We start from the raw sequence: 15,775 nt of genomic DNA, 5'->3' as shown, positions 1-15,775 counted from the left end.
TACATACGCTCCGCCCCTTTCCTGGGAGTGGGAGACCGAAGGTGCGGCTTCTCTAACGGAGTTAGAGGAGGAAGGGGCGGGGCTTGAGTGTGGCCTATTTGCATAGAACGTCCTTGTTTCTCTAATGCGGTGTAAGAGAAAGGGGCGGGGCTTGTGTATAGCTTAATTGCATAGGACGGCCCACCTCCCCTTTCCTAGGAGGGCAGGGTCGACGGTGCTTCTCTAACGGGATTGGAGAAGAAAGGGGCGGGGCTTTTGAGTGGCAGGCAGAGGAGAATCTGGTGCCTTTCTTGTGGTTTTTCGCACTCTTTGCTCGAAAAAGGAAGGTAAGTGGGTGCAGTTCCTGGATTGCTTTGGCGTCTGCTGGTTGCATAAGAATTTTGCTCTAAAAGACAGTGGTAATGTTTTGAAATGGGTCGTGTAGATGGACTAGGGGTTCATCTACACCAGGCAGGGGCAAACTTCGCCCCTCCAGGTGTTTTGGGCTTCAACTCCCACAATTCCTAACAGTAGGCTGTTAGGAATTGTGGGAGTTAAAGTCCAAAACATCTGGAGGGCCGAAGTTTTTCCATGCCTGATCTACACTGTAGGATTGCTGCACTTTAATAACACTTTAATTTGCTATAGCTCAATTATGGAAACCTGGGAGTTCCAGTTTTTCAAGGCTCTTCACCATCCATGACAAAGAGTGCTAAGCCCCACCAGACTACAACTCCTAGGATTCCATACCATTGAGCTATGTCAGTTAAAGTGATGTCGAACTGCATTAATTCTATAGCATAGATACACCGTAATAATAAATTCCATTTTACCTACAGGGGCTTTTTTTAAAAAGTGTGGTTAGAATTGGGATACCGAAAGTCCTTATTTCCTCATGATGTTGACTAGGCCACAGGACCCTACACAAGAAAGCTATAATTGTAACAAAGCATTATCTTATTTTGTGTATCAGAACAATTTGGTCATAACCCAGGAGCTGCAGTGGTGCAATGGGTTCAGTCCTTGGGCCAGCTGAACTGCTGACCTGAAGGTTGGGTTGCTGACCTGAAGGTTGGCAGTTTGAATCCGCGAGACAGGGTGAGCTCCCGTTTGTCAGCTCTAGCTTGTGGGGACATAAGAGAAGCCTCCCAGGATGGTAACACATCCGGGCATCCCCTGGGCAACATCTCTGCAGACAGCCAATTCTCTCACACTAGAAGTGACTTGCAGTATATTCTCAAGTTGCTTCTGACACGATAAAAAAGTCATAACCTCCTAGAAGTCATAAATGGCAATTTTATTCTATTCTATTTATTTTGTGATGATCCTTGGAAGTATTTCCTAGAGGTGAATCAAACTATATGTATAACAGACAATGGTACAGAATACAGGATGTTTGAAAAAGAACCTCCTATTTCACCATTTAATTAAAACACCCTGTATAACTCCCGGGGTATCTTTTCATTGTATATAATTGCATACCCACTCCGGAGTATTCCTTGCCTAAGAAAACTATGAAATTCATGGGATCACCATAAGTCAGGACATGACTTGAAGGCACATACACGCAATGTCCCTCTTTAGTGTTTGCTAGTTTGTCTTGGCTTTGTGCTCTGATGACCCAAACATTTAAATTGCAACAGAATTGACGTAACAGAGTGCAGAGGCTTTTATCTTTTAGCGCAATAGTAACTCTTTCCCTAGTGAGTGAGTCTTCAGTTACGTTTATATTTCTCATTTGTACGAATAGTTTTGCATTTGTATCCTAACAACACTTTCCACATTGTAGAATTAATGCAGTGTGACAACACTCGAACTGCTATGGCTCAGTGCTATGGAATCATGGGGATTGTAGTTTGCTGAGGCCCCAACACTCTTTGCCAGAGAAAGCTAAAGGCCTTGTGAAACTACAATTTCCATGATTCATGTGGTGGCAAACTGCATTAATTTTATTGTGTCAGAAGCAACTTGAGAACAGACTGTAAATCGCTTCTGGTGTGAGAGAATTGCCCATCTACAGAGACGTTACCCAAGGGACAGTGTAGATACTTTGTCAAATGTGGGCCCTGAAACATTTACTTACAAAATTTATGATATCACAATAAGTACATGTGTTGGATACCTTGTGCCTAGTATATTGTGCATCTATAATATTCAATAATTACAGTATTTGTGTGTGTGCCATATTTTATGTATACTGCTTGTCTAAACAATGCCTTATTGAGCTGCTTCTGTTTTGTAATCTGGGCAACCTACAATGTTGAATGGTTTGTATATTTGAATTTCTGATGACGAACCTCATATAAATGAAGGCTTTGTGCTAGTTTAAGATTCAGCATGGCACAGGGTGGGAGAAAAAAAGCTTTTACAAATACACAGGCAAGAAATTTGCAAATGGATATTACCTCCCCAATAAATATTTACAAGCAGGAATGTGGGATATGAATTACATATTTTTATCTCTAATTTCACTTTAATTTTGTAGCCAATCAAAAATAGATAGTGGAAAAATTATCCTCTCAATTTAATTTTTAGATTAAAAAAGAACTATGAAAATCTTGGTCATTGGACTTGGAGGGTGAGTGTGAACATAGAGCTACTATACTGCTTTGCTTTATATGTACAGTATTATCAATAACTTCACTTCAACCTACATCTTATCCTGAACATCTTATCCAGAAACATGGACAAGAACTACCAGACCGCTATCTGGCCTCTCTTATCAATGTCCCATTTATTTATTTAGATGTTTCCATAAAGCCTTTTATTTCAAAACATTCCAAAGCAATTTAAAGTGAATTGTATATTAAAATCTGTGAAACAGGAGAAAATTAAGCAAGGAAACCATAAAATAATGTAAGAACTCCAGGGTCTGACCCAATTAGGCTATAGTAAGATTCTAGATTACCAATAGGAAACAAAATCATGCCCATGAAAGCATAACATACATAGTTTATTGCAGGCATTGGCAAACTAAAGCCCAGGAGCCAGATGCGGCCCTCGGGGCACTTACCTCGGGCCCTGTCTTCTTGGCATAAGGACATGGCGGCCTGCAACAGCTGAGAACTATCTGGAGCACTCTCAGCCACCACGTGTCTCGCCCTCTTCCTGGCATAAGGATGGTGCAGGTGGCCCCATCTTTATACCGAGAGAACAGCTCAAGGAAGGCACATGGTGGCTGAGAGCCCTATAGAGCACTCTCAGCTGCCACCAGTCTTGCCTTCCTCCTGGCATAATGCCAGGAAGACAGCCCAAGGAAGGAGGATTGGGGCAGTCAACATGTGTCCCGCCTTCTCCCAACATAAGGATGGAGTAAGCAGCCCCGTTCTTATCCTGTGAGGACAACCTGAGGATGACCAAGGCCCTGCCCTGTCCCCTTCTGGCCTTGCCCTCTCCCGGGCCCTACCCCTCATAGGCTCACGCTCACCCAGAGAGTGAACGGCCCCACTCCCTCCTAGCCGGGGCGGCCCCAAGGCAAAACAGTTTGCCCATGCCTGGTTTATTGGCTGTTCATGTTCGGCATATGGATATGGGATATACATAACAAATCCAGAAGAAAGCTCATATGTGGCTGAATTAATGGGCCTTCAAACCCTGGCAGTTGAGGTTGTACTGGTTCACAAGATTCACCAAAATGTTGTTCCAGGTGCCAGATTATGTGGATGGACAGTGCAATTGCCTTCTCCAGAGCAAAATCAAATACTCCTGCTAAAATCTTATGTAGATCTCACACTACGCTCTCAATGCAGACTGGAAAATAAGTTGCTTTTCAAGTGAAGGGAAGGCATCACTATCACAGGGATGAATAAACAGAACCACTGGACACTAAAAGGCCCACTATGCATTGTAGTCTTGGATACTGGATCTGATTATTCTTAACTCCAGGTGATTTTTCTGTTTCCATTTGCCCCTAAGATGGCAAGACATCAGTGAAACAGTAACATGTTATATTAAATACCTTATGGTCACTGGAAGACATAGGCCCCATATACAATGGAGTTTCAAACTGGTTTCATTATGATTGACAGTGTATGAATTAGAATTGACAGCTTGAACCTGTCTAGGGACAGGTTCCTAGCAGCATACCAGCAAAGCACCAAGACTATTTTATTGGAGGACAGTTATTTCACCCATCTTAATTCGATGCAACATGTTAGCTTCACTTCAATGTGCCCTACCAATGTTCTACATTATACGAGGGTTATCCAGAAAGTTCATTACGTTTTGGAATTAAAAATAAACAAAGCTTTCCGCTGATCGCTCTTTTGTTTTGCAAATGCTTGCAAGGAAGGTTTTTTGGGACAGGAAAGGTGTGCTTCTTGCAAAACCTTAGAAGAGCACCTTCCTTGCAAGCATCTGAAAAACAAAAGAGCGATCCAGGAAGATCCGTGCGGAAAGATAAGCGCAGCACTTGACAGCTGAGGGAAGGGAAGCCAGCCTGGTTCAGGACGCAAGCCAGGCGGGAATGTTGGGGGGGAGGGAGGGCTTTTCAAACACTTTTATTGCTATGATAACTGCCTAGATTTCAATGGGGACTATGGTGAGAACTAGTATTTGGGTCTGGCTTTCAACTGAATATGGTAAATGTTTTCTCCTATACTTTGTTTATTTTTAATTCCAAAACGTAATGAACTTTCTGGATAGCCCTCGTATCTCTCATCAAATGCAGCCAGCAGGTCATTTGATAAAAACTTGATGTGTAGTCAGCCTCTGACCTCCACAACAGAGAATAACTTGTTCCTTAAGCATAACAATCCTGTATTTATCATGAAATTAGACACTAAAAGATATGAGAGAGGATTTATATTTCTACAATAAATATCCCCTTGAATTTTACAATACGTGCTATTTGAAAAGAGTAAAATGCCTGGTCAAAGTGTGCCTGTCAGAGTACAATGTAGAGACTGCCTTCTCATACAAAAGAGTGGTTTAAAATCATGAACAAGGTTACTAATGCAGGCTATTGGAACTGTGCAGTTGCTATTATGTATTGTATAATCTGCTATGTTACTGTTCTTTCTTCAAATATATAATGCAGTGTAACAAATGGAGGGAAGACAACTCTGTCCAGAAAACTCAAGGACCAGTTTCCAAACTGCACAATAATCTCTCAAGATGACTTTTTCAAGGTAATAAAATCAAGAGAGTAATTCACAAACTCCTGTCTTTTTGTTCAGCTCGCAAATAAAGTTCCAGCCATCCTGTTGGCTCTCCATTGTAATCTTTAACCCACAATTACAAGAAGGGAAGGCAATCATTCACCCTCCAATCACAGTTGCATCCCCGTGGCCTGACTTGGCTCTAGTCAAGCTAAGTCAGGTCTTAAGATGAAGGCCTGAAGAAAGAACCTGCAATCCTGAACCCGCCTTGGCCACAAGTCCAAACTGAAGCATGGGATTCATGCATGTAGAGGGGATGTCCAAGCCTTAGATTTCTCAAACATGTCAGTGGGGATGGGACCAGGAACTACAGCTCTGTCTCCTCCAACCTCATTGATTCTAATCATGTGGAAATAGGATATCTGAGTTAGAGGTAATGCAGAGGCAGGTGACTTCAGAATGGCTGGAGGCCATTTTCACCCTCCCCAAGTGCTCAGTGTGTTATGCCTAACCCTGCACAGGATAACAACTTACACCATAACAAGGAGGACATCTTACAGATTTTTTACCCCTGAACAGCCTTTAGAAATGCAGAGAGTGGACTTCCAATTTTAAAAAGTTACCATATTTGTAGACTAAAACAAGCATTCTCTCATGGAGTAGAGAGAGCACCATTGGCCACTTTTTATATGTGTGCCTTCAAGTCAGTCTTCAGCAAGTGATTCACAAGAAAAGGTTTTGCCAGTTCCTTCCTCTGAAATATTGCTTATGGCACCTGCCATTCCTTGGTAATCTGCCATTTCAAGTGCTAATTAGGGCTTACTCAGTTTAACTTCCAAGATCAGATAGGCTCTGATGCCTTCGGGTGTACTCTTCCTTTCCTGAAGGGTCATAGCCCCAGTGGTTGCTGTCTTTCTATTCCTGGTTTAAAGAATCATTCAGATTCTGTTTTGATGGGCTATTAGAGGTAATACTTCTGTATTTTTCAGTTTATTACATTCCTGATCTTTATCGCCCTCATGATAAAGTAGCATTTAAAAACAAAACAAAAGAGTCTACATTTTCAGGATGTGGAGCAGGCACATGCAAACTTCAGCCCTCCAGGTGTTTTGGACTTCAACTCCCACAATTCCTTTAAAAAATTTATTGAGACTTTTCTTTAAATTGTACATAAAAGAAACAAAACAGAAAAAGGAGAAAGAAAAGGAGAAAAAAAGAAAAAAGTGAAAAAAGAAAGGAGGGAAGATGGGGAGGTAGAGAGTTGGGAGGAATTGTGGGAAGGGTAAAAGTCTATGTGACTTCCATTCTAGTCCTTGCAGTTATAGTCCTTTTCTTCTGTTAAGTCCTTGAAAGTATTTATTAGATCTTTTATTTCCATTTCCATTGTCCCATGTCTATATCTATCTATTTCCATCATCTTTTCCTGTTTTTAAGATATTCCTCAAAGGGGAAAAGGAAGGGGCCTGAGGCTGTTAGGAATTGTGGAAGTTGAAGTTCAGAACACCTGCAGGGCCGAAGTTTGCCCATGCATGATGCAGAGGATTTGAGTTAATTGGTATGCCACTATTGGACTAGTCTTGCAAATTGGTGCTTCTTAAACTATATGGTATTTATTTTTACACCTTCAAGTTACTCGTACAATGTTACTCTTCTCCATGTTTTTTTTTCCAGCCCGAATCTGAAGTGGCTATAGATGACAATGGTTTTCTGCAGTATGATGGTAAGTGGACAGAATATTAAAATTATGAGCACAATGACTAAAACTGGAAGTTGAGGTTCTTTTAAAAAAAGATGCAAACAAGCAAAATTAATATTTAGATGACTGTAGTTTCTGGCAAATGGGGAAATCCCAGTAAAGGCTGTACTGAAAATACAATGCCTTTCTGGTATGCAAAGCAGTGATTAAGGTCTTTAACTTATTTTCAGTTAAATTATTGGACATAAAATGGGTTTCCCTGCTCCTAGACTTCATTCTGGATGCTCAAGCTGCTAGTGGCAGCAGTCTTTTCCTGATCTTATTTGAATCTTTCTCCCATCCATCTAGCATAGCTCAACTCTATGCATGTCTAAATCAAGAGAAGTCGCCTATAATGTAAAACAAATGCAGTTTGACACCACTTTAACTGTCATGGCTCAATGCAATGAAATCCTGGGAGCTGCAGTTTTACAAGTTCTTTGGTCTTCTCTGCCAAAGAGTGCTGGTTTCTCATCAAGCTACTCTTTGTGCTGGAGCCATTTATATAAGGCTCTTTGCTTAACATGATGTTAACTACGTTGTCAGAAGTCCCTTGACATCATTCCGACAATCAGAAGTGAATTCTGGTTCACCTGGGGTTTTAAGACTAGTGTAAAAAAGCCCTTAGTTATTCAAGTCTTAGTTCCCATGCCCTCTTGGTTTCTCTACAGAGCTGGATCCCAAATGCAATGAAAAATGACTCTGTTTTAAAATAATTTCTCCTTTTTTCCATTCTTCTCATTATGTCCCAAAGCATTAATTCAAGTATCTCATGAATGGAAGTCATGCAGGCTTTGAACCTCAATCTGAACAATAAAGGCAAAATGTGTCTTTTAGTTCTTGATGCCTTGTACATGGAAAAAATGGTGATGAGCATACGTTCTTGGATGAGCAATCCAGAAGATTCTGTGTTGACAAGACCACCAGAAAGGACACATGTTGGTCAGAAAAGAGCTGAAGAAATCCATATCTTAATTGTTGAAGGGTTCCTTCTATATAACTATAAGTAAGTAAGTTTAGCAAACTACAGTAAATAGTATATAGAAAATAAGCACACTTCATTTACTACTTTATTCTTACAGGCCTCTCAGTGATATATGGGATAAAAAGTATTTCCTGACTATTCCTTATGAAGAGTGCAAAAGGAGGAGAAGGTACAGTGTTCCTAAAATGAGTGCCAAATATTTCCCCTTTGATTATGATTGCAACATACCTACTGCAGCATGATAAGGGAAACTATTTAGAAGAGGTGGAAAAGGTCTTTCAATTGAAGGCCAGAATCAATTTCAGAAAAGTTTGGGAAGGGTCTTTGTAGCCAAAGGCTGTGCAAAAGGCAAAGAATGAGAGTGAAATACAATGCAGTCAGCCCACCATATCCATGGATTCTGCATCCACAGAATCAACCATCAACAGCTTGAAAATATTTATACAAATTCTAAAAAAGCAACAATGATTTTGCCATTTTATATACAGTATAAATATATCTATATCTATATCTATCTATATATATAAAAGAGTGATGGCATCACGGCAATTCACAAAACAACAAAAGTACAGGCCCCCCAACCTCAAAATTTGACAACACAACCCATCATCCACGCCTCAAGGTTGATACAACAAAAAGAAAAGAAAAATAAAGTCCTAATTAGAGGGAGAGCAATAATTTTTTTTATCCAATTGCTGCCAGTTTAGAGGGCTAATCTCTGCCCACTTGGTTGCCTAGCAGCCAAGGGACAGCCAGGTTTCAGTTAGGGGACAGGCAGATTTAGGCCTTACTTAGGCTTCTTCTACAGATTATCTAATTTGCACTGGATTATATGGCAGTGTAGACTCAAGGCCCTTCCACACAGCTATATAACCCATTTATAATCTTAGATTATCTGCTTTGCACTGAATTATCTTGACTCCACACTACCATATAATCCACTTCAGTGTGCATTTTATACAGCTGTGAAGAAGGAGCCTCATATAATCCAGTTCTGAGCAGATAATATAAGATTAGAAATATACAGTAGAGTCTCACTTATCCAACGTAAACAGGCCAGCAGGATAAGTGAATATGTTGGATAATAAGAAGGGATTCAGGAAAAGCCAATTAAACATCAAATTAGGTAATCGTTATACAAATTAAGCACCAAAACATCATATTATACAACAAATTTGACAGAAAAAGTAGTTCCATGCGCAGTAATGCTATGTAGTATTTACAGTAGAGTCTCACTTATCCAACACTCGCTTATCCAACGTTCTGGATTATCCAACGCATTTTTGTAGTCAATACTTTCAATATATCGTGATATTTTGGTGCTAAATTCATAAATATAGTAATTACTATATAGCATTACTGTGTACTGAACTACTTTTTCTGACAAATTTGTTGTCTAACATGATGTTTTGGTGCTTCATTTGTAAAATCATAACTTAATTTGATGTTTAATAGGGTTATCCTTAATTCCTCATTATCCAACATATTCGCTTATCCAACGTTCTGCCGGCCCGTTTATGTTGGATAAGTGAGACTCTACTGTACTGTATTTACAAATTTACCACTAAAATATCACAATGAATTTAAAACACTGACTACAAAAACATTGATTATGAAAAGGCAGACTGCGTTGGATAATCCAGAACATTGTATAAGTGAATGTTGGATAAGTGAGATTCTTCTTTAATATGAAATAATTACTGGGATAGAATAATGCAGAACAATATAATCTCTAAAACCAGGACAGTAAATAAACAGGGGAATTCCACACAGGAAACAATCAGGGCCAGCTAACACCTCCCAACAAAGTATTCCCATCATCAAAGTCTGGAAAATCCTGTTTTCTCAGGGCCACAGACAGTAGAAGCACATAAAATATCGCAAACAATACCACTCTGAAAACAAGGGAATTCCAGACAGGAAACAATCAGGGCCAGCTAACACCTCCCAACAAAAAATTCACTCAGGGAGGAAACAGCCAGGCTTTAAAGCTGCAAGGCCATTACATCCTAATCATTTTTCCTAATTGCAGCATTCATACTTGCCTCCAACAAACAAACAAAACCAATCAGAAATATTGTATATTCACAACCTTTAGGAAATAATATCCCCTGATGGCGCAGCGTGTTAAAGCGCTGAGCTGCTGAACTTCTGGACCGAAAGGCCACAGGTTTGAATTGGGGGAGCGGAGAGAGCCCCCACTGTTAGCCCCAGCTTCTGCCAACCCAGAAGTTCGAAAACATGCAAATGTGAGTGCATCAATAGGTACTGCTCTGGCGGGAAGGTAACGCCGCTCCATGCAGTCATCCCACATGACCTTGGAGGAGTCTACGGACAACGCCGGCTCTTCGGCTTAGAAATGGAGATGAGCACCAACCTCCAGAGTAAGACACGACTGGACTTAATGTCTGGGGAAAACCTTTACCCTTTACCTTAACTACCACCAATTCCTCAATACTTTATTTCCCATACCACCATGTTTCGCCACAGCAACGCGTGGCCGGGCACAGCTAGTATATATATAAATGTAATGTGCAGTTTTACTGTGGAGTAAACAACAAAACCACTGAACCAAATCACACCAAATTTGGCCACAAAAGACATAATCATCCAATCTATGTCTTTCAAAGAAAAAAACCTAGAAAAATAAAGTCCAAATTGGAAGATGTTGAAAAGCCGTTTTCTCCCTGGCTACCGGTCAGAAGGGTAGGCCCTGCCCCCTTTAGGCCCCACCCCCATCGTCTTCTAGCAACCCACTCAGCCACAAGGGCGACAGGCAAAGTTAGGCCTCACTTAGGCCTCTTCCACACAGCTATATAACCCAGAATGCCAAGGAAGATATAATCCACAGTATCTGCTTGGATCTGGGTTATCTTGAGTCCACACTGACATATAATCCAATTCAGTGTGGATTTTATACAGTTGTGTAGAAGAGGTCTCATATAATCCAGTTCAAAGCAAATAATATAAGATTATAAATATAATACTGTATATAAAAATTACTGTGGTATAATAAAACAGAACAATATAATCTCTAAAACCAGGACAGTAAATAAAGAGCAACACTCAGAAAACGGGAATTCCAGACAGGAAACAATCAAGGCCAGCTAACACCTCCCAACAAAGGATTCCCCATGCAGGAAGTAGCCAGGCTTTGAAGCTGCAAGGCCATTAAATGCTAATCAAGGTGACTAATTGGAGCATTAATATTTGTCGCACCAAGACTATTCATTGCCATTCAACCTGGTCAACCAAGGATTCCACAAGGTAGAAAGCGGCCAGGCTTGCAAGCAGCAAGGCTATTCAGTGCAATTCAACCTGGCCAACCAAGATTTCCCCCAGGTAGAAAACCTCCAGGCTTTGAAGCCACGAGGCTACTCCGTTCCATTCAACCTGGCCAACGAAGTATGCCCCTGTGTAGAAAGTGGCCAGGCTTTTAACCTGCAAGACTATTCAGTGCAATTCAGGCTGGCCAAACAAGGATTCTCCTACAAAGGAAGTAGCCAGGCTTCAAAGCAACTCTTTGATTGAAGGTGCTACCCCAGCTCGCCAAACAAGGATTCCTCTAGGTATAACACAGCCAAGCATTGAAGCTGCAAGGCTATTCAGTCCAATTCAACCAGACCAACAAAAGATTAACCTTTGTAGAAGGCAGCCAGGCTTTGAAGCAGCGGTACTACCTTTTACTATTGAAGCTGACCAACCAAAGATTCCCCTAGGTAGCAAGCAGCCAGGCCTTGAAACAGCGAGGCTATTCATTGCAATTCTAGCAGCCCAAAAAGCCATTCCCCTAGAATGTAAGTATCCAGCCTTCCAAGCAGCAAGCCTATTCCATTGTATTCCAGCTCACCAAACAAGAATTCCCATAAGAAGAAAATGGCCTGGCTTTTGAGGCTGCAAGGCTATTCACTGCTATTCTACATGGCCAACAAATGATTCCCATACACCTCAGCGATGCGTGGCTGGGCACAGCTAGTTCAGTATAAATTATTACCTACCTCGAAACTTGTGCCTCACCTCGAGCTGAAAGTAGAGCGGGTAATAAATAAAAAATGTTGTTGATATTATTATTATTATTATTTCTTCAGTTGTAAGATAAAATCCATTATAAGACACACTCTAATTTCAGTACCACCACTACCAACAAAAATACATGATACACCTTCAATTCCAAAATGCATCCCATTTTTAGACACATTTATATAGGAAAAATTGCATCTTAAAATTGAAAAAACAACAAGAATAATTTGAAAATAAAACCATTTTACTTGTGCCATTATATTAATGAGACATGAGCATCCACGGATTTTGGTATCCATGGAGAAGCCAGTCTTGGAACCCAATCTCAGCAGATTCCAAGGGCCCAATGCATATTTTTATTGTTGGTCACCAAACCTAATAAGCATTCCAAATAAAAAAAAATGAAATAAAAAGAATATCAAAATTTTAAAATTATATTTTGTAAAGTCTACAAAAACTAGAAAAGTATGGTTTGGACCTGGGACCTATACTAAGATGGCTCAAGTTGATTTCTGGTTATTCAAAATCTTGCTAAATTGATACCTGACACATGGTTTGGTTCTCTCATTGTTCCCTGCCTCATCCTCCCACAGCCAAGGACACATTGAATTAGATTGTGACTGTATGCAGTAGCTAATGAGGAACTACTGTATAATAATTGCTGACTGTTTGTACAAGGTACACTTGCAGAAGCCTGTTGTAAAATCAAAACCTGAATTAGAGGAACCTGTGCTACATTATCATGACTAAGCTGCTAGAACAAAAGTATAAATGTGCCATTTCATAATTACCATGCTGTGGGAATTTTAATTTACCAAACATGCACTTATATCTTGTATGTATAAATACTTGATCTTCTTGCCCAAGGCTTCACATATTTCATGCAGAGATTATAATTATGCAAGTTATAGAAGTTGTGGAACTCCTATCTATCTTTTTATATAGCAAAAGAATTTATAATCCACCAGACCCACCGGGATACTTTGATGGACATGTATGGCCCATGTATCTGAAGCATAAAAAGGAAATGGAAGAAAATGAAACTGGCATTGGTATGACAGATATTTTCATATACATTGAGCTAATCTAAGGACAGGGTATTGGTGTGAACTGTGTTGTTGATTTAATTCTATATAAAATAATGTATTTTCTAGAATGTTTCAATGTTTACCTGATATCACATATATAAATGAGAAAGTGGGTAAAGAATTTAAGGAGTTGAGCAAAACTTTTTCCTTCCAAGACTCATTTTAGGATATTTTGTATATAATCTGTTCTGAGACTTTATATGACCTATTGTTGTTTTACGTTTTAATTATAACCTATTTTTAATGAAGTCTTTAGTTACAATAAACATGTCTCATCCAATGTTGTAATAATCTGACATGCTATAGCAGTGGTTCTCAACTTCTGGGTCCTCAGATGTTTTGGCCTTCAACTCCCAGAAATCCTAACAACTGGTAAACTAACTGGGTTTTCTGGGAGCTGTAGGTCAAAACACCTGGGGACCCACAGATTGAGAACCACTGTTTTAAGTCTTCTGCATATAAATAAGCTATGTAGATGCAAGAAATGACAATTGTGAACAGCATATAATGCAGGACTGTTACTTTAAAGACAAATCCATTCAGTTAGGTCCTCCTGTATGTTTATATTGATAATACCTGGCTCTACTGAAAGTGAACTGATTTTTCTCTTGCTTGCAGTTTATTTGGATGGAATGCAATCACAGGAAAAACTCTATTCAAGGGTGTTCAATGATATTGCACATGAAATGGAAAAGGCAGGTGCGTGATCAGCCTGAACTAAGATGGGCTTAAGTTAAAAAAACCAGGAAGATATCTATGCAGTTCTATAAAATAGTATAGGAGTGTATAGGAGTTCTGCCTTATTGTTTTTAAAACTAAGTAAAGGGTACTTGACATTAAGTCTAGTCGTGTCCGACTCTGGGGGGTGGTCTTCATATCAATTTCTAAGCCAAAGAGCCAACATTGTCTGTAGACATCTCCTAGGTCATGTGGCCGACATGATTGCATGGAGCGCCGTTACCTTCCCGCTGGAGTGGTACCTATTGATCTACTCACATTTGCATGTTTTCAAACTACTAGGTTGACAGAAGCTAGGGCTAATAGTGGGAGCGCATCCCTCTCCCCAGATTCGAACCACCGACCTTCTGATCAGCAAGTTCTGCAGCTCACCGGTTTAACTCACTGCGCCCTCTTTTTAAAACTACAATAAAACAATTTGAAGCAAATTATACAGTTTTGTTGTCAGGCCCTTTAAGTCAGCTCCAGCGTATGGTGATCTTACCATAGGATTTTCTTGGCCATATTTTTCCCCCAAGGAGATTTGTCACCTTCCTCTGAGGTTGAGGGAGTGTGATTTCCATGTTTAAGTAGGGATTAGAACTCATATCTCAAGAGTCCTGGTCCAACACTTAAATCACAGTGCTGTTGATAATATATATTGATGTTTTTGAAGTTTGTAAAAAATAACATTCTATGCTTAATTTGGTGTATATAAAATCTTGAAATTCTGGCAAACATGAGGACATAGAAATGAAATTGGAAACAACTTTAGTTATAAATGATGTTAGCACTGGGTTTGGAAACATTCATTTGTGTGGTTTTCTTTCTTTCTCAGGCGAACAACGTACTATTATGAATGTATAAGTTCATGCTACATAACATCAACCATGAAAATATTCATGTATATTTTGTGACTAAAATGATGTTTTAGAAGATAATGGAAGCCTTACTAAACCAGAAGTGCACAGCCACAATGCCATGATATCCTAGTAGATACGTATTCTGTCTCTTTCCTGTTGGACATGCTGGCCAAATGCAGTGGTGCCAATCATCAATTTTGGAATTCTCATTTTAATTCCTTAAAATTATTAGGTTCTTAGTGGAAGAGAATTTATGCGGGATTTGCTTCTCTCTTTGACAGCAAGATATTTCAATTTCTGCAACACCAGCCAAGGTATATACTGTACATTGTCCTCCTCACTCAAGAGATTCGCACTTGATTCTGCTTTGCTACTCCCTCAGTTCTCTAGTTTTTTTATTCTATTCCCACAACAATACTTTAAGAATAATGAATATACCAGCTGTTCTAGCAATGAAAGACGAAGTAAGTAGGGCCACTTTCGATGGATCATTAATGTACTCTTGAAAGGCTGGAAATCTAAAATATTTTAGTTGACTAAAATCTGCTTGGTAAAAAGATATATATATTTATTTATTTAAATAAAGATAATTCTGTTTTCAGTTATTGTTGAGTTTGTGGAATCCAACTCTGGGGGGTGGTGCTCATCTCCATTTCTAAGCCAAAGAGCCGGCATTGTCCGCAGACATCTAGGTCATGTGGCCTGCATGACTGCATGGAGTGCCGTTACCTTCTCACTGGGATCACCTATTGATCTACTCACATTTGCATGTTTTTGAACTGCTAGGTCAGCAGAAGCTGGGGTTTCAAACCGTCAACCTTCCTATCATAATTAAAATTAAACAGAATTAAAATACAGCAAATACACTGAAATTGTCTTTAAAGCTCATTTTAAGTATTTGATGTTTAACCCCTTTCCATCTACTATTTACACCCCCCAAAAATAATATAGTATAATGCCAAGTTTTTAACTTTGTTTTTAAATACATTATAAGAGTATTCTCAATTTGCTTCTGACACGATAAATACTCAAAGAACATTTTGTTTGCTTAATGTAGCACAAGTAATTTCCAACCCATGGAAAGCCCAAGGGCTCCCTGGCAAAATTTGACCAGAGGGGTCTTGCCCATCTCTGAGGCCGAGAATGTGACCTTCCATAGCAGAGCTGGGGCAGAGCCGTAGCCCAACACTCAGAACTGCTACGCAAGGCTGGCTTCATGATCATATATATCAAGGTAAAAATATCAAAGCAAGTTGAGAGAATGTAATGTTATGGCATTGAGACCTTCC

General features: G+C 39.7%; 1 protein-coding gene across 2 annotated transcripts; it reads left to right on the top strand.

The window, feature by feature from the left end:
- The first annotated feature begins 186 nt into the window (after positions 1-186).
- Positions 187-15,087, top strand: nmrk1 (nicotinamide riboside kinase 1). 2 transcript variants are annotated; one of them, XM_003216533.4, is made up of 9 exons: positions 187-326; positions 2,515-2,557; positions 5,018-5,108; positions 6,750-6,798; positions 7,651-7,819; positions 7,896-7,967; positions 12,764-12,870; positions 13,525-13,605; positions 14,462-15,087. In XM_003216533.4, exons 2-9 carry the CDS (start codon positions 2,529-2,531, stop codon positions 14,488-14,490), a joined length of 627 nt encoding a protein of 208 aa, XP_003216581.2. In that variant the 5' UTR covers positions 187-326; positions 2,515-2,528; the 3' UTR covers positions 14,491-15,087. The 2 variants fall into 2 exon arrangements, with proteins under 2 accessions (XP_003216581.2, XP_008101489.1); XM_008103282.3 differs by lacking the exons at positions 187-326; positions 2,515-2,557 and having other exon boundaries at positions 5,020-5,108; positions 7,568-7,819.
- The last annotated feature ends 688 nt before the right edge of the window (positions 15,088-15,775 follow it).

This window comes from Anolis carolinensis, chromosome 2 (assembly GCF_035594765.1).
Source record: "Anolis carolinensis isolate JA03-04 chromosome 2, rAnoCar3.1.pri, whole genome shotgun sequence".
In the NCBI taxonomy this organism is placed as follows: domain Eukaryota; kingdom Metazoa; phylum Chordata; class Lepidosauria; order Squamata; family Dactyloidae; genus Anolis; species Anolis carolinensis.
The sequence above is the reverse complement of the archived record's forward strand: the minus strand, read 5'-3'. Positions and strand labels throughout refer to the sequence as shown.